Source organism: Centruroides sculpturatus, unplaced genomic scaffold (assembly GCF_000671375.1).
Source record: "Centruroides sculpturatus isolate CEXI.00-Female unplaced genomic scaffold, Cexi_2.0 scaffold64, whole genome shotgun sequence".
NCBI lineage: Eukaryota > Metazoa > Arthropoda > Arachnida > Scorpiones > Buthidae > Centruroides > Centruroides sculpturatus.
In genome coordinates this window covers 1,238,065-1,262,357 of record NW_019384335.1, presented here as the reverse complement: position 1 = coordinate 1,262,357, position 24,293 = coordinate 1,238,065, and the positions used below count along the sequence as shown (strand labels likewise).

General features: G+C 28.5%; 1 protein-coding gene across 1 annotated transcript in view; it reads right to left on the bottom strand.

The window, feature by feature from the left end:
• Positions 1-24,293, bottom strand: part of LOC111631596 (charged multivesicular body protein 7-like) — a 32,425-nt gene that overhangs the window by 1,615 nt on the left and 6,517 nt on the right. The window contains exons 2-9 of the mRNA XM_023375883.1: positions 21,496-21,667; positions 21,238-21,429; positions 18,900-18,970; positions 18,765-18,827; positions 16,922-16,970; positions 16,403-16,522; positions 3,703-3,807; positions 3,457-3,634 (exon numbers count right to left, since the gene is read on the bottom strand). Of these exons, the coding sequence (XP_023231651.1) occupies positions 3,457-3,634; positions 3,703-3,807; positions 16,403-16,522; positions 16,922-16,970; positions 18,765-18,827; positions 18,900-18,970; positions 21,238-21,429; positions 21,496-21,667 (950 nt within the window). The remainder of the gene's footprint in view (positions 1-3,456; positions 3,635-3,702; positions 3,808-16,402; positions 16,523-16,921; positions 16,971-18,764; positions 18,828-18,899; positions 18,971-21,237; positions 21,430-21,495; positions 21,668-24,293) is intronic.

The window sequence follows — 24,293 nt, the reverse complement described above, 5'->3', positions numbered from 1 at the left end:
CACATGCACTGTAGCAAAATGCAAGACAGAAATGAAGAGCTGCAATACATCAAAAATATAGCAAGGCAATTTGGGGTTAGCATTAAGCCTCTAACCAACAAAACAAAAACAGACACCAAAGAGAGGAATATAAGAAATAATAGGGAAGAGTTTGCACTAATAGAATACAGAGTTCAGTTAAACAATATATACAAAAGAATTGGAGCAACAACGAACAAGAAAATAATTTACAAAAGGAATTCAACAGTGTATCAAATGTTAAGAACAGACAAAGACGAGATAGACGGAAACCTTCTTCCCGGAGTATACAGAGTTCCAATAACAGATAAAAGGCGGCAAAAAGAGCTATTCTATATTGGGGCTACAAGAAGATCGCTCAAAGAAAGAATGATAGAGCACAAAAGAAACATAAGGAATGAGCAGCCAGCCACAGCGCTAGTTAGTTAGTTCGTTCTTGAAAAAGGGCATTAATGATGTCCGAAAACGTTTGAATTGGGATAATAAATTTGGCTGTATCGTATAAGGTGTTAGAGTGCTATTATTTTACTTTAATTCACCAGACTGATAGTAGAAGAACACTACTGCTTGCAGACAATTTATTGCTTTACAGTATCATAATAAATCTTTAAATATTTATGAATAAATATTAAAAAGATTATGTTGATTCTTGATTATTAAAAAAACCACAGAAAAAATAAAAGATTACTGAATAGAACAAAAACGAATAAAACTCTCAGGTTATATTGAATAGGGATGATGAATAAACCTAATCAAGATTAATAGCATATTTGTTATATAGTCAAAGTTTTAAAGAAAGTAAATTCCTTCACCTACATAAAGAAATCAAACATAGAAATTCATTTTTTAAAAACTGTTTATTTCAAAACTAATTTTGAAATGGAAAGAATTTGCTAACATTTTTTGTTTTCTATTTTATAATCAAGAAATAAATAAAAATGCAATAAAGAAGGTAAAATTCAAACATCCAATGGCATTAATTAACAACAAATGTTTTTACAGTCTTAACTGACCATGTTCAGGTTCTACAATGCAAAAAATTTAAAACACAAGATGCAGGATGGAATAAAATACAACTATAAACTAAAGCCACATAAACAAATTTTATCAAACACTTGCATAGCTTTATATTTTAAACTGTTTGCATTCTAGAACCCAAAAACACCAATTTAAAATGATTGAAAATATTTGTTTGTTAAAACTTTGCAGAATTAAAAAAAAAAGGGTCTTGTTTGAATTTACTTCATAATGTTTATGTTTGAAATGAAGGTAAGAAAACTTCCCATAAATTTTTCTCTTACAATTTTAGACCTTTGATTTTTATTTGTTTTTTTTTCTTATATTCTACATATACATAATTTATTTGTAAATATTCAAGAAAATTGAAATTGTGCAAATAATGATAGCAGTGTCATTATTGAACTGCAACTGAAAGTTTCTGTAGATTTATTTTTGCTTAAAAACGAAATGCAAACTACTTTATTTTAGTGACAATGTTATAAAATGATCCATTAGTCATTGTAAATAGAAAAATCTAAAGTAATTGAGTAACATGAAAGAGAAGATTAATTACATTTTATGATCGATATTTTTGATATGATGCAATTACATTAAATTAATGTCTGATAATGTTAAAAAAAATCAAGTAATAGTGACAGTAAAATAAATAAATTCTGCATTTATTCTAACAAACAGCATCCTTTAGTAGTAAGCATTCTTTAACAAACAGCACAGTTGCAAGATAAAAAAAAAGTCAAAAGGTAGTGTCCTCTAATAGTAAATATGCTGTCTATTGCAAGATAAGGCTTATTGTAAAATGAAAAACTGTGAATTCTATTTAGCATTGTCAACACTACCCACTACTAAATTTTTGGTAATATATCAAAATTTACTTAAAGCTATAGGGAAGACAGAGAGAGTTAACTTTCAAAAACATTCTATTCTACTAGCCATTAGTTCGATATCGTTAATACCTGAAGATGTCTATTACATATAGATGAAAATGTTCGTAGAAAGAATTTTTTGTTTGCTTATGAACTGGATATGGTTTATTTGGTGAGTCTTACATAATTAAATACCCAGTTTTTTGAAATACAGTATAATAAAAAATTAGAATTAAAATACAGAGAATTATTAATTCATAAGTTTTACGATAATAATTAACAAAGAACTATACGTGATAAAAAGATTTTAAATGATCCCGATTACTTGGCATTGCAGTAAATACATAAAACAAAATGCTTAATTCGAAAAATCGCTTACTCAAGAGAAATGTTTATATTCTCCTAAAAGAACAGCTTTAGATCTACACTTGAAACAAAATCCAGTTCATTTCTGAAAAGATTGGATCGAACAGCTTAAAAATCTTAATTCCAATTACTATAAGATTCCAATATTTGAAATTTCAAAAACCCACACTTAAACCTTTTAAATTTAATTTAGGACTAAAATTCTAATTAAAAATTTATAAAAATTAATTTTTTGTGATTTTTTTTTCATAAAATAATTAAATAATTGAATAATAAAACTTTAGCACCTTGTTACTTCTGTTGTTCACTTTGATTAAACATTTATTTAAAATATGTGCATTGCTTTTCATTTTAAAGAGCTAACTAACTACTTAAAATAGAAACACATTTCCGAAACATGCACTAAGAACAAGTGCACAGAATTTAAACACACAGAATGTGTTAGGCTGTTTTCATACTGCAATAATAATGACAGTGCATCTTTTGTGTATTGTCATTGCCAAAGCATTTACATTGTTAATTAGTTTTCATGTTAGAGCATGCACAATTCACATTAGAATTATCATTATTCTGTGGGTTTTTGCTCTTTTAGACTAGAGTTTATCCGTTTTAAAAATGAATATGCAGAGCAATGTCAACAGCTAAATTTAATACATATTTCTGGATATATCACTAAGTCAAGATCTTTCTTCAACACATGAGATTAGTTGTTTGTTCATTTTTTTGAAGCTGTTGAAACAGCTTCAAAAAAAATTGTGGGAATTTTATGTTGATTGACCAATAAAGGTATGACGATGACAAATGCTAAATCTTGGCTTAATTTAACAACTAAGATCAAAATGCAACAATAACAACTAGTGCAAACATTTTACAGACAAAGAAGAACAATAAAATCACCAGTTTTTTGCCATCATCACCGGCAGTGCAAATGCAGCCTTACTGAATGTACATTGTGGAAAATCATTACATTTAAGAAACTACAGTTTATATAAACATATAACATATTTCATTGTTATTGCTTCATTTTTTGAAGGAGTTTTTTTAATCGGTATTGTTTCAGGCCCTATTCAAAAGACAAAGAACATTTTCTAAGATGTAGTTTGTAGCATTAAATATAAATGTAATTCCTTTCCAAATAAAACTGCCTCAATTATTATTTATTTGTTCAAGAATATTTTTATAAAGTTACCTTCTTTAGGTATATCAAGTTGAGAAACTTTATTGATGATGTTAGTGGTAATGGAATCATTATCTTCCAAAATATCTTCCAGTTCTAATTCTAAATCACTTTCATTCACTTCAATATTGGAATCAAATCCAATTGGTTTGGCCAAAGCTGCTTCAATCGCGTTCTGCTCTTCGAGCGTCTACAAAATATCAAAAAATTATTATAAAAGGAAATAAAAAAATATTTTAAAAATAAATATAATCTTACTTCGTCAATATCGGCTATTGTTTCATCTACTTTATCTAAAGAGAAGTCTCCTTCGAGATTGAGCTTTTTAAGTGCCGTCACACCTGCCTGATAAGCTTGAAGTACCTTGAATTAAAAATAAAATCAACAAAAGGAATGATACAAAGTAAACTTATTGTATTTACTAAAGTTTATAATACATACAGTAATTATTATATGAGTAGTTGATTAGAAAAAACAAAAAGGAATTCATATTTTACCAATATATTTGTAAACAGCAACAATCATTCTATTTTAGTTTTAAAGAAATAAACAAACTTTCATTCATTTAAATGCATTAGAAATATGCATGTATAACAAAATGTTGAGGGATATACTGATGACACTTACTGCTTGTAAAATTATGTATGTATGTATGTATGTATGTATGTATGTATGTATGTATGTATGTATGTATGTATGTATGTATGTATGTATGTATGTATGTATGTATGTGTGATTTTGAATACCCCCTTTACTTAATTGAAAATTTATATCAAAACTTTTAGAAATAATATTTCTGATTTTGATGGAAAAAGTTTAATTTCAAAAACAAAGGAAACTGGTAAAACTCACTTCCTTTTCAACGGAAGTTCCACATCCTTTCGTTTTTCCCTTATCTTCCAAGATTTGAGTCACCTAATGAACAGTCACCCCTCTAAATCCCCACTCATCCTGCTCACATGGGAAAAATACCATGTTATCATTGGAAAAAAACCTCAAAAAAGGGGATTCTTTGGTATTGTTCGGGGAGTACGCCAGAACTTCTCGATGTAGAAAGACGTATTCCCGTCAAGTCTCCAAGGACTGTACCCATAGCCAGGAGTGCGCCTAAATCTCCATAGTAGTTCCATATAGCCAACGACCAAACTTGTAAATTGAACTATTTGATAAAGTGCCTCCTTCAAAGTACCAAGAAAAGGAAGAAAAACTGAACAAGAACCAAGATTAATGAAAGAACTTTATCATTGATCCTAATATAAAGAGAATACTTAGAAAAATAAAGTCAGTGAGGTAGTATGATTTTAAAACGAAGTGTAATCTCTCTCTCTGCGAAATAGGTAGTTTATTATGATTGTAATCTCCATTTTTGTTTTTATTTTTGTTTATTAAATATTCTTTGTTATTTCATTTAAAAATGGCCTCGTTCTTGACTGAATCAAAAGATTCTTTTTTTACAATTATAACGCAATCTCTTTTTAAAAACAATTAGAAGTAATCGCGTGATAGTCCACGAAATTGAGTATCTGCTGTCAACATCCTGACATGGATCTAGACTTTACCATATATATCCTTCTTTAAACACTCTTTAGGCCATCCACTGACTTGGATGACAGATCTCTCGATCTGTGCCGATTAAGTGGTATTCAGTAGTAGTACCCCTGGCTAATCTCATATATATATATATAGAGCAGAAAAATATATATATGTATCTTTTTCTGCTCTGCCCATAATGGGCTTGTTAAAAAGGTCCTCCCACTGTGGACAGTGAGAGGACCTTTTTAGCAAGCCCATTATGGGTTTGACCCAGGTCCACAATGGTGCCAGATATATTTGGACATACCAACTTCTCTAAAAAATTCCCAGGGTTTTTCAACCTGTCCAGATTTGATCCAAGTCTCTCACAGAACAGTAGGCTTCCACCTTAACTTCCATCTGGGCATCTTGTAAAGATATTATGGATAATTATACATTTACATAATGTTTTCACAAACATTAAGTTCATGATTAAAGTTATACTTTTATGAAATTTACATAACTGCAGGAATATAAATGATCATTGTATTAATAGAGATAAAACACCACTTATTGGACTGGAATGATATAGTAAATATTTCACTCTAAAGCCTTAAATTATTTTCCAGTAACAGATAATTTGAAGCAGGGTCACTCAACATTAGACTAGCTGAACACAAACACAATATTAAAAAAAAAAAAAAAAAACTAAACACTACCCTAGCCATGTAACAGACAACAAGGTGCAAGCCTTTCTTGAAAAGACAACCATCATCAAAAGAACAAAACATGACAACTCTGTCAAGATACTAGAGGCATTAGAAATTTTTAAATCTGAAAAAAAGGGACATTGTATTAATTTTAAAGAGGAAAAACAACTATCATAAGCATAGCAATCCTTATATGACCACATGATATAGGGACAATACAATGAAAAGTTCTTGGTTTTTTATACAATCTTTAAATGTTGATTTTAATTGTATACTTTGTAATTTTATATATTTATCATTACTTTTTTCTATTTTATATATTGCAAGAATCTCTATTGCAAGAATATTGCAAGAATATATTGCAAGAATTTATATATATATATTGCAAGAATTCATTTAAAAATTATTTAAAATTTTTCAAAAAACACTACTGTCCAATTTAAGCATTCCGTCAATGAATATCAGATCAAGACCTGAAGGAGATCTCCAATTGAAAATTGAAACATTAGTAAAAAAAAAAAAAAAAACTGTTTTGAATTATCTGTTACTGGAAAATAATTTAAGACTTTAGAGTGAAATATTCATTATATTAATATCATATATTTGCATGAGAAGTTAAATCAAGTTAAGTTTAGAAAGAAACAGATTAATCAGAGATTTCTTCAGAAATTAAACATAAAATTGTATATGGATAAATATTCAGATTATTCTTAGATATTATGAAAGAATAACATTTTTATTCCTTATTTCAAATGATACAACAATAATTTGAGATTTATACTTTAAATTTTTTCTGTTCTTCAGTCATTAGCATGTCTTTTATATAAATATGAATTTAGAAAAATAGTTAGAAAAATTACTTCATTTAACAATGAAATATTTTATATTTATGATAAGTATTATATATTTCAATACAAATTTTCATTGAAATATTATTATGAGAGTCAGGCTATTAAACACAGCTTCATTCTGTGTATTTCACAGCCTGATTTCACATATTATAAATTGTAAATTATTAGTATTCCTGAATAATATCACTTTAAACATATTTGGAAGTTAATTTTAAATTATAAAATGTGTATATCAATTGCTCCAATATCAACTATATAAAAATTTTAAAAATAGTTTCTAATATGAACATATTACTACTATTAATAATAACAATAACTATTAAACAGAGCATAATAACATTTTTAAACAAGTAAATTGGTCTGGGAATAGAATGAATGTCATATACAATACAGGGTGTGGAGCCAAAATCCTGACAAATTACATTTTTTCCAAACATTTTTTATTGCAAAAATGAAAAGGTTTACAATTTTTTTTAACCACATTGTAAGGTCATAAAGAATACCTTTATTCAATATATCTCCCTCCTGCTTGAATGACCACCTCCATTCTTGGTCTGAAGCACATGCAGGTGTGCTTTAATGTGTCATGGTCCATATCAGCGAATGCTGCATCAATAGTGGCTCTAAATGATGTGACGTTTGGATGTCTGGACTTGTTCATGACCCTTTCAACTACGCTCCATACATAGAAGTCCTAAGGATTCAAATCTGGGCTGTTGGAAGTCCAGAATTCTTTCAACAAAAACATGTTGATGTTGTCTGACAACCAATTTTGCACCAAATGACTTGTGTGGGTGGGTGTACCGTCCTGCTGGAAAACATACGGCTTTCCAGACAACACAGTTTCCATCCACGGCTTCACTACATTTGTCAGAACACGCAAATAAATTTCTTTTGTGACATTTTCCCCTTTGTTAAAGAAATACAGTAGCATGACATCACCCTCACTGGATACATCACCTAGCATGTGAACAATTGCCAGAAATTTTGTTCTTGTAATAATGGGGACATCAGGGTCGTGGGCGAGCCAGTGGTCATTCCTTCGAATGATTTTCGCATCGACAGTAAAAATTTTCTCATCAAGAAAAAATCTGAGTTCTCCGGCAGCATTGCTTTTTAAGGAACACAAAAGCAGGTTACAGCGTCCAACTTGCTTTGTCCTGGTAGCTTCGGAAAGCATCTGTCTCACTTTAATTGTGTAGACTTGTAGCAGAGGTCCTCCTCGATGATTCTATGCATAGTTTTCTTGCTCACACCAACAACCGAAGACAATTTTCTGATCGAGTGACCTGGATCCTCAAAAATCAGTTCCTGAGCCTGTTGAATGATTTTGGGCATCCTGACAATGTGCTCCTTTAAGTGAGTTTTCCTAGTCAGTGTTGTAAAACCTTCATTGGACTTCTCTGACTCATTGTACTTTGTGACGACATCATACACAGTCGATCTCAGGTACCCAAAGAACTGAATGATTTCTGTCACCAAGCACCCAGCGTGAACACTTTCGATAATCGTGGCTCTTTGGTTATAATGGTTTAGTACATGTGTCAAGCTATTTGAAAGCCAAACACAACATCTACTGGTGTTATAGAACTGTGGGAATTTAAAATTGAATTTTGTCTGGACTTTGGCGCCACACCATGTATATATTTTTAAAAAATAATACTTTCTATAGTAAATTTTTGTAACAAATTCCTATTTTAGACTACTTTATATGCTACAAATGTATTATATCAAAATCCCTCTCACATTTATTTTTCACTTTGTTCAACCCTAGGTTTTATGTAAATTTAAATATAATATATTGGAAATAATTAAGTATAACTGTAGTAGCATTATAGGCAGAAGTATGTCAAAAAAGCTGAAAATTATACATAAGTAGAACAAAAAATAACAATATTAAAATTTGCATTTAGAATAAAACTTTTTTATTCATCCTTTGATTATGTCAGTCTACATTAACCATCAAATTACATGAGCATGCCACTGGTTTGGAAAGTTATACAATAGTTACGGTAGTATACACTCGTTCCTTATTGCTTTAAAAATTTTACTGAAAACTAGTAACGGAGTGTTTGGTTCAGTCTGTCATTGTGAAAGAATACATTTCAAGTGTTGTTATTTAAACTATCCCAAAGTAATCATTCATTTAAAATTGTGAAAAAAGGGAATTTTGTTTTGGATAGTTTTAAATTTGTTCAGAACAAATTTAAAACTATATTAACCACAATACGGTTAAAATTACATTGCTAAAATACAAGATGCAAAAACAATAAGTACTTTTTTTGCACAAAATTAATATTTCTTCTGCAAAGGCTAATAATGCATTGAACAAAGACTTAAATGTATGTTTACACTTGATTCACGACACTCATATCTATATATCTAAATAAATAAAAATGTAAATATTTGTTTGTTCAAAATCTTAAATCTCTGAAAGTTCTTAACTGATTGCTTTGAAATTTTGACACAACGTTGTATTCGAATAAGCATATGTTTTTATATTATATAGATGTCGAAATTTCCTCGTGGGGGAGAGGGACAAAATTAAGGCTTAACGTGAAAAACTGGTCTTCCATTATTCTATTTTAGATGAGGACTTTCGCATTTTTTATTGCATTTTAATAGGGTACGTCAAGAGAATGTACACTAAGACGAGATTCTTTGAAATTCTTCCCCACAGGGTGTGTTGTACATTTATAATAGATACATTTTGAGCCATAGCAACACATGTCTGGGTACAGCTAGTATAACATAAAAAGATATTTAATAAATGTTTTAATTTATATGTCAAGTTTGCACTTTGTACATCATCAGACAATTGAAGTTTCATTGTATATATTTTATAAATCATAAGACATGGATATTCAAAATGGAAAGGCCAGACTCATTTTTGTGTTTAAAGTGAAACTAAAACAGGTCCATATAATTTTGTAACATTCCAGTGGCATTTACTGGCAACACTGTTTAGAACTCTTTGCACAGCGTGGAATAAAATTTGGAGAAATTTTTAATTATAGCAAGAGTTTAAAAAATATTCCCTTCCTCATTTAAACAGTGTTAAACTACAAATAATTTTTACAAAAATTTGTACAAAGTTAGATAATGTCGGAACAGAAAAACATGTATTATTATTAGTCTTCTTGAGCACAACATTTAAGTGATTTTATTGCATATCATTTTTATGATATATCTTAATCATCAAAGAAAAAAATTAGACAGTGACTGAATCTTCCTAGGAAAAAATGAACTAAGTAAAACGAAACTAATTCTAAAATATTTCTTAGGGATATTACTTTTTGAAATTATTTTAATAAATGTAATTTCCAAGACATCTCTGTACACTTTCAAAGAGAATTCTGTTATGTTAATGAGTTAACATAATGTTTACCCAGAAATTATTATGTTAATTACAGTCGACCCCCCTATAACACTGTTGATAATTCCGTTTTATATGAATTCCATGTTGTAGGAGTCACTTAGATTTTACAAATACGTGAGCTGTTCACAGCCCGGCACACATATTTGTAAAATCTAAGTGACTCCTACAACATGGAATTCATATAAAACAGAATTATCAACAGTGTTATAGAGAATCGACTGTACACTAATTCTAAAACTAGAGGTGAGTTTTTCAGTTAGTTTTATCTAGTAAGATCAGCTTCTAGAAAATTTTGGATTTTGACTGTATGCAATGTATAGATTTACTGTGATTTCTAATTTCTTTGTTTAAAAAACTGGAAATGATGGATTTGAGCCTAAAAAGTGACAAAAGCAAGCACTAAAAAATATCATTAAACAGAGATTTATCACAGTAGAGAACATCAATCAATCAAAAGAAGATTTATGTTAAACTAATATGAATTTTGTAGGGAATTAATCACATTTCTTATTATAGAGGGACTTATCATATTGATAATTGCTGTACCAAGATTTGACTATATCTTTTCTTTTTACTGAGTATCTGAGAATTCAAAAAGAAATAAATGTTAATCAAGATGATTTTATGATTTGTTTGAACATACTTGAATTCATAGTTTATGATTAAAAAATATTATGCTATCTTTGTAGTACTATTATTATTATGTTTCTTGTGTACAGAATGATTAAAAAAGCTAAATTGTTTTCTTTGAAGTTGATTAAAATATCTATAAAATTAAAACCAAAAAAGAATAAGAGAGTGCTATATGGATGGAGGTATTCCAATCACTAAGAAGATAAAACTAATGAAAAATATTTTTATTGTTAAACCTTTTCATTTGAATCACTCTACATTTATATTTACCATAAAATAAAAAAAATATGAAATGTTTTGTCAGTTTACAATAAATAATTATTTGTTATTTTTCTTCTTCATTAGTAGTTAGCTAATATTTAAAATTTTTATGCCATATTTTCTTTCAGATTATTTAAATTACCTAACTATGTTCTTATAATTGTAATTCTATTATTAAGTAAGTAGGAAGTTTTCATTAGTAATTCAAACACAAATTATTATTGCATTTACTTTCAGGCACTTGGCAATTTTAACAACATTAACATTACCAAGATCAATAGCTGAAGCTATACCCACAAGAGAAAGAAATTCCATTAATTCTAAAATTCTAAGAGCTACAATACAATACAAATATATACGGATTAGAAGATTAAAACGTACTATGAAAAAACTTGAAGAACAAATCAGATGAATTAAAAAATACAAGCAAAAGGACAGAGAACAATCAAAGATATGAAACAAATAAATATAAACGACTAGTTAAAAAATTCCAATATCCTACCATCGAGGAATTGGCAGAATGGAAAGAAAGTCTTATTTTAAATAAAACAAGAATAGATATTCCAACAAACATCAAACAAATATTACACAAAGGATTAGACTTTAATGGTCCAAATAGATGGAATGTTTTAGATATAATACCAAATTTAGACAAAATAAGTAATAATCTTTCGGATATTGAATCGAGTATGATGAAAATGAAACTAAGTAGTCAAATTAAAAAATACGTAACTAAAGAAGAAAAAAAAATCAATAGTCAAGGATAAGAATTATTTTCAATATCAAAATCAAATCAGAAAACTTCATAATTTTTTGAAAGAAAACGAAATAGAAATCATAAAAGCCGACAAACCCAAACAAATTGTAATAGTTACCCAAGCATGGGTTAAAAATAAGAAACAAGAGATAATACAGAATACAAAATTTAGGAAACTCCCTGTAAACCCTACTGAGGTTATATATTTAGAACTTAAGAAAAGAATTACAAAATTAGAACAACTAGGAGAAATTACCAGAAATGAAAAATGGTTTATTTTAATTGAAGGAAATGATCGCATACCAAAGTTAAATATACAATTAAAAACTCATAAGATAGGTGAAAAAGTTCGGCCAATAATAGATTTTAAATATTCAACACTATATAACTTAGAAAAATTCCTAAAGCAACAACTTAAGCAGAACCCAAACTCAAGATTTGCAATTAAAAACACAGATGAACTTATAGAAGAATTGAATAAAATTCGTATAGAAGAAAACTTTAGAATAGCAAGTCTCGACATTATAGATATGTACCCATCAATAACGTGGGAACTTATAGAAGATAAATTACAAAATCTTGAAGTTAAAAATGAAATGATAAGTTTAATAGAATTTGAATATAGAAGTAATTATTTCGAAGTTGACAATTATTTTTATACACAGACAAGTGGAATAAGCATGGGATCAGTAATTGGACCAAAGTTAGCCGAATTAATAATGATAGATATAGATAACAAAATCAGTAATATAAGAGGCATAAAATTTTACAAAAGATACATGGATATTTTAATAATATATAACGAAACAGAAATAAAGATAGAAGAAATCAATAAACAAATTAATAATATACAAGAAGAGATAAAATTTAAAATAGAAATAGAAGACACAACCAGAAAAGAAATCAATTACAGTAGAGCGTCGATTTTCCGAAAGTCAATCATCCGAAAGAATTCCAGTCGGCAAATTTAAATTTTTGCCAATGCTGTGGCCCTTCAATCTTTGGCTATGTCTTGGGCTACTCAAATATTTTACGTTTTTGATACTAAATTAACATCTGAACTATAATTTTTTATTATTTTTACATTTTTCAATATATTTATTTTGTTTGTACAAAATAAAAAAAATAATTTTTAACGATACAATAGTCTTTGTTAGGCTTAACATCGACGAAAATTCAACGACACGCAACGGAGAAAAATTTCAACATCCGATATGTTAAACTGTTTTTTCGTATGTAAATCAGTTATTCGAAATATCAGTTATCCGGACAACCCCAGTCCCCAATTGATTCGGAAAATCGACGCTCTACTGTATTTAGACATTACGATAAGAAGATTAAAACAAAGTTTAGAATTTAGAACATTTAGAAAGCCTGGATCGAGTCAGATAACAATAAGATACCAGTCCAACGTACCACTTCACGTCAAATATAACATATTTAAAATGGAATATTCTAAGATAAAAAACAGAACAAGTCAAGAAATACATATATCTGCAGACTTAGCCGAATTAAAAAAGAAGTTTCTCCTGGCAGGCTACACACAACAACTACTAAAAAAATGAGAACTTAAGATAAATAATCCTAAAACACCACAAGATAATAAAAAAACAAATGGAATTAAGTATATTGGATTTCCATATATTAAAGGATTACACGAACAAATTGATAATGAAATAAGCAATATGCACTTTAAGTTAGCACCGTCATACAAAAAATGTATACAAGATTAAAACGGTTCGAAAAATGAGAAAAAAACAACAACCACCAACAGAAACTAAGAATGTTGTATATAAAATACATTGTACTTGTAGCAATAATAAATATTATATAGGAGAAACAAAAAGGAAGTTAAAAACTAGATTAAAAGAACATATAGTGGATCTGAAATACAATAGACTAAATTCTGCCTTTCATGATCATTGCACAATGAATGACTGTGCAATGATCATGAAAGGCAATATAATATACAAATAAAGATAATATACAAATACAATAAAGATAATATACAAATACTTCACAAAGAAAAAGAAACATATAGTAGAAAGTTTAAAGAAAGCGTGGAAATTATAAAAAGCAAAAAATGCATAAAAAAAAATCTAAGTATTAAAATTAATGGAAACTGGCTACATATCTTATAATATTCAGAAAGGATAATTTATGTAAAAAGGTAATTTCCCGAAAAGAAATATTTTGTGTAAAAAGATTTTTTAGAATAATTTATATAAAAAGGTATTTTCTTGAAAAGAAATAATTTGTAAAAAGAAAATATTTTTCAGTAAGAATAATTTATGTAAAAGGTATTTTCTACAAAAGAAATAATTTGTATAAAAAAAGACATTTTAAGAAAAAAGATACTTTAAGTAAGAAGTAATACTGCCAAAAGGTGGCCTACTAGTCATAAGACTATAGTAACCAGTGGTACGCTTAACTAGGAGAAAGAAAAAGGGGAGGAGGTCATCCCAATGAGTTTGTAAAAAAGAAATTGCATGGTTTAATGAAAGACAAAGATGTTAATTTTAGTATTGTTGTAAAATTTGAAATTGTTTAAAATTTTATAACAGTAAAAAACAGATAATTAGGTACGTAATTTATTGTATTGTTATCATGTAAATGTATAAGAAAAAATTCATATAAAAAGGCTTTTAAAATATTTTAGATAATACAAAACCGTATGTTTCTTAGAAAAACGAGTGTTAAGGGCCAAAATGTTTTTGTAATTCCATATCAACAAGTAAACATAGGCGATGGAAATTTGTGGTTTTAATATCTTAATAACCTGTAAATTAAAAAGGTATGTTTTTAAAGAAACAATACCTAATATGTTTGTTGTTTATAATTTTATAGTGTTGTAACTTATGAATTTTTGTTTTTAGTTGGCTGAGGAGGGGCAATAAATGCCTGAAACTTGTGTAAATAATATCAACACGTATCAACTAAATAAAATTTGATGATAAAAATTGCCAAGTGCCTGAAAATAAATGCAATAATAATTTGTGTTTGAATTACTACTAATAACTACTAGCACGGTTTCAAAATACCAGAAAGGACGTTTTCATATTTTTTGTTTAACATGAAAACATTTGATATGCATGAGTTCTGAAATGCTTAATAAAAAGTTCTTTCAAATGGTAACATTTACAACTGACATGATTCAAAATATGCTAAAAAATTGTTGAACATTGAGGAATAGCTGAAGAATTTAACTACTGTCGTGATGTACTAGTAACAAAGATGATCCTTGTGGCTACTGATCAGTTAATAAAAGTTTCCTTAACCAACTTTTAATTGTGCTATGAATTACAAATTATATTTACAAACTTAAAACAGAACTGTTAAACTAAAGCTAATTTAAATATAACAATTGTCTATTTTGCCTGTTCAAATCAGCTGTTTCCAACTATCATTCTCTTTTCCAGTTTACACCTTTCTTTGTTTTCTCATGTTTAAAAGAAGAAAATGGAAGCAAAGTGTAAACTGAGAACCTTTCAAGAATTAACTATTTCTTCTTAATTTCAGTTATCCAAACTTTTCATTTTATCCATGTTAAATGTTATGTATTGAGACTATTTATTAGTATAACATGTTTCATTATAGTATGTACATAACATATCTATTGTGAGAATGAAGACGCTATTTTTATTTTCACACTAACTGCGTAGTTAGAGAGGGTGACTTTCGTCGTCCGAAGGTCATCTACGAGGGACCACGATGTCACGTGACCCCCATACGTCCGAGCGACTGGACGAAAAGAATGACTATATAAGGAGATAAGTTGCGGGAAATGGTAATAAATCAGGGAGAGATGTCAACAAATTCCCAGATTTTTCCCACGCAGATCGGGTATATAAAGGGGTCGGATTTTCTACTCGGGGCGCTTAGCCGAGGAGCTAACGCCGAAGAAACCCCTCTGGACAGCTAAGGAAAAACGGACAGCGATCGTCGGGGGAAGAGAATGCAGTGGACTACTCTTCCAGTACCCTCAGGATCTACGAAGCTCATAATCGCCGCTCCATGGAAAGGTAAACTTTGAATATTTTTTTCTATTCTCTCCTTATACGACGGAACTACTCCTCAAAGAGGTTAACAGAAGAAACCTCCGAGAGAACTTCACCAGGAAGAACTCCCTACAGATTAGATTAGAACTCTCTACAGACGGAGCATACAGCGTATCTGGACATAGCCGCATGACATGAGAAGGACATCGCTCCACATAGCCTTCAAAGGACACCTCGGAGTAGAAGACGATGATCACAGAGTGTTTTATCAACGCCCTATAATATGAGAACGTTTCCTACGAGGTAAACCCTTGCCATAATTATCTCTCTCCAACGTAAGGTCTCTCTCGAACTTTAGCATTAGGTTAGGTTAGGATAGATTTTAGAATACCTATTTATATCTTAATATGCGAGTGTTATATTTATTATCTTTATGTATAATTTCTCATCTGTTTATTAAATGTGTTGTCTATTTAAACCCGTGTAGTCAATTGGACACCTGGTCACGACTTCCGACTTCTCCCCACTCATATTTTTAGCCCTCCTAGGCCATCCGACAACCGAGAACGGGTCTTTCCAACCCATGCAGATTAAGTGGTCATTAGGGTTCACCCAGTGGCCCCCTGCTACTCACACTATAGTTAGATGAGTTAAATTCAAAGACACATAATGCATATATGGCATTTATCAATAGTTTAAATGATAAAATTTTGTTCAAATTATGCAATTTAATATGCATCATTCTTAGAATATAACCTTATATAATTTGAGAACCCCTTGCAGTGATTTATAATAATAATGTGTATAAATGTATTTATACATGAATAAAAAAAGTAAATTTCTTGAAAACAACTTACCGCTTTTTCTGATTTTGATTCTTGAAGCTTACTAAGAAGGCTTTCTAAGTTATCTACTGCAGAAATCTTTTTCTTCAAAATATTTTCCAAACGCTTTTTATGTTTTAACAATACACTAGCCTAAAAATAAAAATTTCATTAATCATTAGTAGTAACCTGTACATTTTTATGTAAAATTTCTTAAATAATTAAAAAGGTCCAAAAAATACTTAAAGTACTTTTTTAAACTAATGAGTTAAAATTACTCAGTTTTTCCCGTCTTCGAAGAAACTCAAAACGTACTTTATTAAACGTTTTTACCTTTGTTGGTAAAAAAATTTAATAAAGTATGAAGTGTTTGATGAATTCAATCCTTTCCACTTGTGAGTTTTGAGTTTCTTCAAAGTCGGGAAAAACTGAGTAATTTTAACTCGTTAGTTTAAAAAAGTACTTTAAGTATTTTTTGGACCTTTTTATTTTAAAATTTATAAATACTGATCCCATTGCTTTTATTTATTTTTATATATTAAAATTTCTTACTTTGTTCTTATATCCTTTTGAAATCTCTAATTTTGCTTCACTTCTTTTACTGAAATTTAAATACATAAAATATACTTTAGTATGTTTGATGTATTTGTTTGATTATTCTATGCACTAATTTTGTCTGATTTTACTAAATTTAAAATTTTCAAATAAAGAAATTAAAATCCAGCAATTATTGAAATGCTTTGCTATTCTAATACAGTTGACCCACCTATAACACTGTTGATAATTCCATTTTATATGAATTCCATGTTGTATGAGTTATGAATGGCACACGTATTTGTAAAATCTAAGTGACTCGTACAACATGGAATTCATATAAAACGGAATTATCAACAGTGTTATAGGGGGCGACTGTATGTTTCTACGTATATACCACATATTCATAGACAAACCTCTTATGATAATCACAGGATTATAAAAGAATAATTTTAGTTCCTCTAACAAAAATATGGCATGGTTAGTAAAATCATATATGTTATGGACTAAGTGATTAATAAGGGCATTTTGAATAAACCCTGGCCAGTACGAATGATGAAAACGAAATCAGGCTCTAATAAATTTCGCATTTTTATCATAATTTACATTGACTGATCACTATAAATACTGCTATGATCTGGTCAGGCAAAGTGGTGATGATAACTTGAGGAGTGACCATCTGACAGATGTTAGCCAATCAATGCTCATATCTGAGTTGCACATATGTATTGTGTTTAGTATCTAATTTTAAATTCATGCAACCAGTAGTTAATCTTGAGAAACATTTTAATTTTACTTCTTAAAATAGTATGTCCTTTTTTGAGAAAACCATGGAACAATAATTAATATGAATAAATGCTTCAATGATTGATTAAATGAGTTAGTAGCAGCAAAAGATTAGAACAATCAAATTTTTAAAAAATCAGCACAAGCCTATTTGACAATGACACAAGGAAGTTACTGGAAGAATATCAGTGTTTATGTAGATATGATGTTGTATCTATCAGAGAAATAGCATAATTAATTGTGCCTGATAAAAGAAGATAATTCACTTAAATATTATGTACACACTAGAAAAATATTACAGATATTTGATGCCCATATTGCTATTGGTCATGCTGTCAGAACCTGTAGGCCATAGAAAAATATTTAAGTATGAAATATAAAAATATCACAAGGATCATAATATACCTGAACTTGTGTGAAATCTGTCAAAGAAAACAATGTTTCTAAGAAAGGCTTGTTATGAGTAATTTATTTTCATAACTGATAATTAAGCAATACAAAAAAGTTTGAGTTGAAGTGGACAGAATGTAAAGGATTTAAAGAGGAAAAAGGACTTGAACTTTGTATTGCCTTAATTTTCAATTATGAAAATAAATTACTCAGTTAAAATAATCCTGGGCTTATGTATAATTAAGACTTGTTATGAGAAACCAATTTTTATAAGGGAATCATAAGGGAAATTAGGCAGAGGAAATAATAATAGTTAAACCAATTTTAAGCAATGAAATAAACTCAAGATGCCCGGTTGATCTTATTGATATACAGTCGCAAGCTGATGAGCAATATAAATTTATATTCATGTACCATACTTTACATTAACATTAGTTTACTTAATAGTTAATAATACTTGTTTTTAAAATATTTAAAAATAATTCTTAATGAAAAAAGTGGAGATTTTCTTGAGTATTTTAACCATCAATTTTTGGAAAGAAAGTTTAGTTTTGGAAAAAAAAATGTTGTTATTATAAAATATATTTGCAATCTATCATTAGTAATGATGATAATTTTATTACAAAATGTTAATTATAACTTAATATTTAATAAAATATTTTAAGAAAAAATTGGTCATATTTACTTTTCAATTTCAGTTTCTATTTCTTCAATTTCCTTATCTAAAGTTCTTTTGGCATTAAGCAACCTAAAATGTAAAAGATAAAACAGTTAAAAAAGAAATAGTTAAATTTTTAAAATATACAAACAATATTTTTACCTTCTTAAATTAATTTCAACTTCTGTTGGTTTGCTAACCATTGATTCATCTTTCCTTCTAAACTTTACAAACTATAAAAATTAGAGAACATTTTTTAAAAACTTTCTTCACAAAATATATTTAAAAGAAAAAAATATATAAATTTGAAATTTTTCAGTTTGGTAAAAAATAAAAATTCTACTAGCAATCTAACTTCAATAAGTAGAGAAGGAGAATCAGGAGAATCATAAGGAAAAGCAAGCAGAGGAAACAATCTCTGTAAATGCCATCAAAAGCCAAATTATATCTGATAGCTAGCAAAAGATACATTTGAAAAACTACCCTCATATCTACAGACATACTGAAGGAATGAAAAAAGGATTACAAAACTCCTTGGAACTGGGAGATCCTGAAGAATACCTCATCCGATATTAAGTAATAAGTAAAAATACCATAAAGCTAACAATGAACAAGAAATAAATTAATACAACAGCTAAATATCCAAGGCAGTTAAAGGACCACTCTATGGGACCCAGGATCAAATCTAACCCAGGAATTTTTCTGGGTGATCTGTCCTAGATATGCATGAGTGGACCTGTCCCTTTCCACTAGACTGTCCAACCTATTGTGGGCCTAGAAAAAAGCCCTTTTAGTACCTATAATGTAGGAAAAGTAAAATAAAAAATAAAAAAAAACACAGAAATAAATAATTAGTACTTTCTGCAAGTATATGTATTTTCTAGTGTTTGCAGTTTAACACTAATAATGCTATTTGGTGTGTTTTCATTGTAATTTTTTGTTTTATTTGGAAAATTCCTTTTAAAATAAACATTATATGGGAGAATTATAGAATAAAATAGAAATACTGTTTTGTTTCTGAAGTTCATAAAACTGTTCTTTCCAAATTAAAAAAAAAAAAAAAAAAAACTATTGTTCAATTATAATTTTCTGTATCTCCTAAACATCAAATTATGAAATCACAACAGAACTAATTTCATTTAGAAAACTATTAAATAAAAAATTTACTTTGAAACTTACATCTACTTTAATTACAATTTAAATGATTAAAAATGTTTAAAATTTATAAAACAGACCTTAAAAAGCAAGTACCATCAGTCAACAGCTTACAAATTCAATTTTATAACTATTTCCATATATGAAAAGTTTGAGATAGAAGAGAAATTCCAATCAGATCTGATAAGATGAAGACATTAATTTAAAGCAAAATGAAAAATTATATATTTTTCCTATTCACACAAGAGACAGAAGTATGTTCCAAAAAAGAAAAAAATTTAATGCCTTTTTTATTCTTTATCTTGACTATACTCAAAAATCACAGTATTCTTTCAAAGCACATTAAAAAAGTAAAAGAATACACAGTGTTCCCCTGAAACATCTCTAGTTTTAAACTGTTCTATAAAATCAATTTCAGATATGTGAATAGAATATGTTGGAGATGTTAGTCAATACTTCAAGTTGTGTGTGTCTACGTTTAAAAGGACTACCGCCACACAGTGATGATCTGAACCTTCAATGCTGGTGTTCCCATATTTTGGTACACCCTGTCCTGACATCATCTCTCTCAACCGGGGTTTTTTTTTTTGGGCATATCAAGAATTGTGTGTATGCTACAAAATGCCAGACAAGAGTGATTTAATGTTGTAATAAATTTTTTCAGATACACTTTCTACAGTACATTTCTTTTTCTCAAAATCAATCTACAAAACTAGGCTTCTATGCATTTGGAGCTAGAACTATTTAAAATGACTAAGACAAGTAAAAGACATTTGAAAGACCAGAAGAAGGCCTATTAAGAAGGCTGAAAACGTTTGTACTCGTGTATAAACGGCTAGAAACAAGTGAGAAAGGTTTTGTCTTGGTCATACAAAACTAGGGATGTTCAAGGGGAACACCCTGTACATTTCTAATGGTTTGTTCAATTTTTTTTTTTTTCTAACTTAATTAAAATTAGACATAAGAGAATTTTAAATAATTCATTAACATTATTTATTAATTTAGGTCTTCAACCAGTAGTTTCTCATAACTAAAAAACAAATTATGTCTATAATAGTGTTGAAGTTATTATTTTGTTCTGGAAAAATTTGAGTTATTGTCCTAAAAATAATAATTATTTAGGCTATGAAACAAATTTTTAATTTGATTATGAGAAAAACTATTTATTCCATAGAAAAGGAAGCAAGAATGAATTTCAAGAAGCGGCTGGAATTCAGAAAATTAAGATTTCAATGTAAATAATGTCGGAGAATTAATTTGAATTTGTTAATATCTGTGTAAAACACCAAAAGATAACTTAATGGTAATGTCAGAATTACAGTACAAATATAAAAATTATACACACCTTTTGAGAATAAACTGTAAATATACGAAGTTGTTTTTCCTTCTCTAATTGACAAAGAATCAGATGAAATGTTTCTTGATCGTCGCATATCTCTCTGCTTAACTGCCACAATTCATCTAACGACATGACATTATCCGTCCAATCACAAGCCACACTTTTCTGATGAAGTTTTATAATCTCCTCGCTCATTTCCTGTAATGTTAAATGCTTTAAACATAATATTCATAAACTTATAATATTAATAAAATGTAAGATTACTTTTAAATTCGGAAGACTGATGTATTTTTGTTCGTTACTGTTCCAATTAAGCATATTCATTGTTGTCGTCCAACTCCAAAGTACGGGCTTTTTAATAAACACATAATATGCCCAACCGACCCAACTGCTTTGAGAAGATAAAAACTGTTCTTCGGTAATAAGTTTCCCGTCACTGAAAATAAGGTTAATTTTAAAAATATTTATAAGCTAAAAATATATAAAATTCAATATTTTAATAATTTATTATTATTATATATTTAAAATATCTTAAAAATAGAATTAGATATTACACATACAAAAATGTACTGATACTGGTATTTCTAGAGCATTTTCACACTATGGAAAGCTTATAATTTTTTTTTTAATGGAAAATTTATAGTTTGAGACCTAAAATTTAGGATATAATAATAAAATAAACTTAATGCTTATGTTGTTACAATTTATAGTTTTTAAACATATTAATTGAACTTTCTCCCGATTAGAATGCTATGTAGTATTAGTTAGTGTTAATGCTTTTGGACTAAAAATTCTCTCTGCTGGGCACCAGTAGCACTTTGCTACAAGTTAGATTAAAATCAGTAAAAACATCTTAAAAATTTTAAAAGAATTGTAAACTCTAAGCAAATATGCATGTGTAAACATGCATAACTGGAAAAATGTTTATGCCACTCTTCTAGTAATCTACAAAGAAGAGACAGAAGAGATTTATGCTTCATTTGTGTTAAGTTGCTGTCAACTATATAATGCTGTTTTGCCTGTTACTTCAAATATATATATATATATTTGAATTATTATTATTCTTTAATCAACTTCCAAAAATATAAAATTATTCAAATTGTGAGATTTTATATAACTTCTACCCTCCAAAAGAATGTAACATTATTTCACACACTAAACTAGATACAATCTACAGAAATGTTTAATGTTTACAATACATTCAGGATACTCCATTGTATGGAATGTGATTAAAGGTACACCACTCTTTTTAGCATGCAATTTTTAAGTATGGCACACTTAAAAATATACCAATAAGCATCCAGAAAGGATCAGTAATTTTTAATGCATTATGTTTACCCTTAATTTTATTTTTAAAGAAATAGAAAGTAATATTAATAGATAGATAATGTTAAAAAGAATGTGGCTTCATTGTTGGTGATGACATTATTTTTAAACTAATTGTCTTATCAAAGTATAGCCAAAAATGTCAATTGTAACTCAACCATCACATGTGAAATATGTGGTGTTTGTCTTTGTGTTTTAAAAATGAAACTTTTTGAGTTTTATGTCTGATGTAAAAATCATCTCACAGCATCTATTATGGTTAATTTTATATATAACAACAACCTAAACCCCGATGTATTGATACTAAGCCAAATGATCACAGTAATTAATTGAGCTATTATTGTATTATAATTAATAATTAAAAACTAAGTAATTTAGTACTAAAAGTAGACATTAGATGCCATCTAGTACCAAGGTACTTAGTTTCTAATTATTAATTATAGCATAATTAGTATATAATATAAATATAAATAGCCTGATTACTTATGGCAAATGTTTCGACTGGTTAATTTTTTTATTGATTTACAGACACTCTGTATTGATCACATCACTCATCATTTTATTTGCTTAGTTTAGTTTCTTAACTCTAAGCTCTGAAAATTTTGTCTTTCTATTTATCTGGAAATAAAATATTTTTTACCCTTCAGGCTATAAAGGGAATCTGTATAGCAAAACCAATCAAACAACTTTCCCTTTGGCCAATTTTGACCTGAATGGATTAAGGCAATTTTGGCCAATCTCAAATTTAAAAGGTTAAAAAGGGTTTTCTTAACTTTTTCTTCTTCAAAAACTGGCTGTATGTAATGATAACATATATAAATATGCCCAAAACCAGTAAATGGAATAAAAATATTTACATACCTGATAATCTTTGTTAGAAACAGACAAGAATATTCATATCAGTAAATATTTGTTATTTTTATAATTTTGGGTATATTTGTGTGTTTTTTCAAGGTTTTCATAATTTATTTTATAATTTTAATATGTATGAATTTAACAATATTACAAATAATATGCAATCCTCAAAGTCAACTTGTAATATATAGGCCTATTTATTATTAAATATTAAATTACACAACAGTGGTCTCCAATCTATGGCTTGCAAGTCAAATACAAGCCTGAAAGATTATTCATCCAACCCAAGTGTTGCATGTTTTCACTGAAATGTTTTATCATCAATGTTTGAACTAGTTCATAGCACAAACTTTTGAAAAGTCAACTAGAATTAATATATCTTGATGCAAACAATTTTTATAAAACCTAAAGAAGAGAGTTTATTACATTTTTACAAATCTCTATCAAAAGATAATTTTAAGTCTTAATAATTTTACTCAGAGGATATTATTTTTGTTTCCATGTACCTTTGTAAACAAACCTTTTTGAAAATTATATATATAAAATCAAAATATCAAATAACACCATTCAACAAATACCTACAGGATATTTTAATACACGGGGGTCACAAAATTTAACTCAGTTTTGATTCTCTTGAAACAGCAGTTGCAAATTTTACATTGATTTATGTCTGTTGTTATTCAAAAATAAAGCAGTCTTAATCTTTAACTTATCTTTCATACATGGCCACCATACTAGTCTTTTACAGTTCTCATGATCTTTCCTCAGAAAAAGGTTAGAGACTCCTATCAAATAGTATTATTTTTAGGCTCTATGAGTCGTTATAAAGAAAATGGACCAAGTAGGCTAACTTTTAGGAGCCTAGTACAAATGCAACTCTG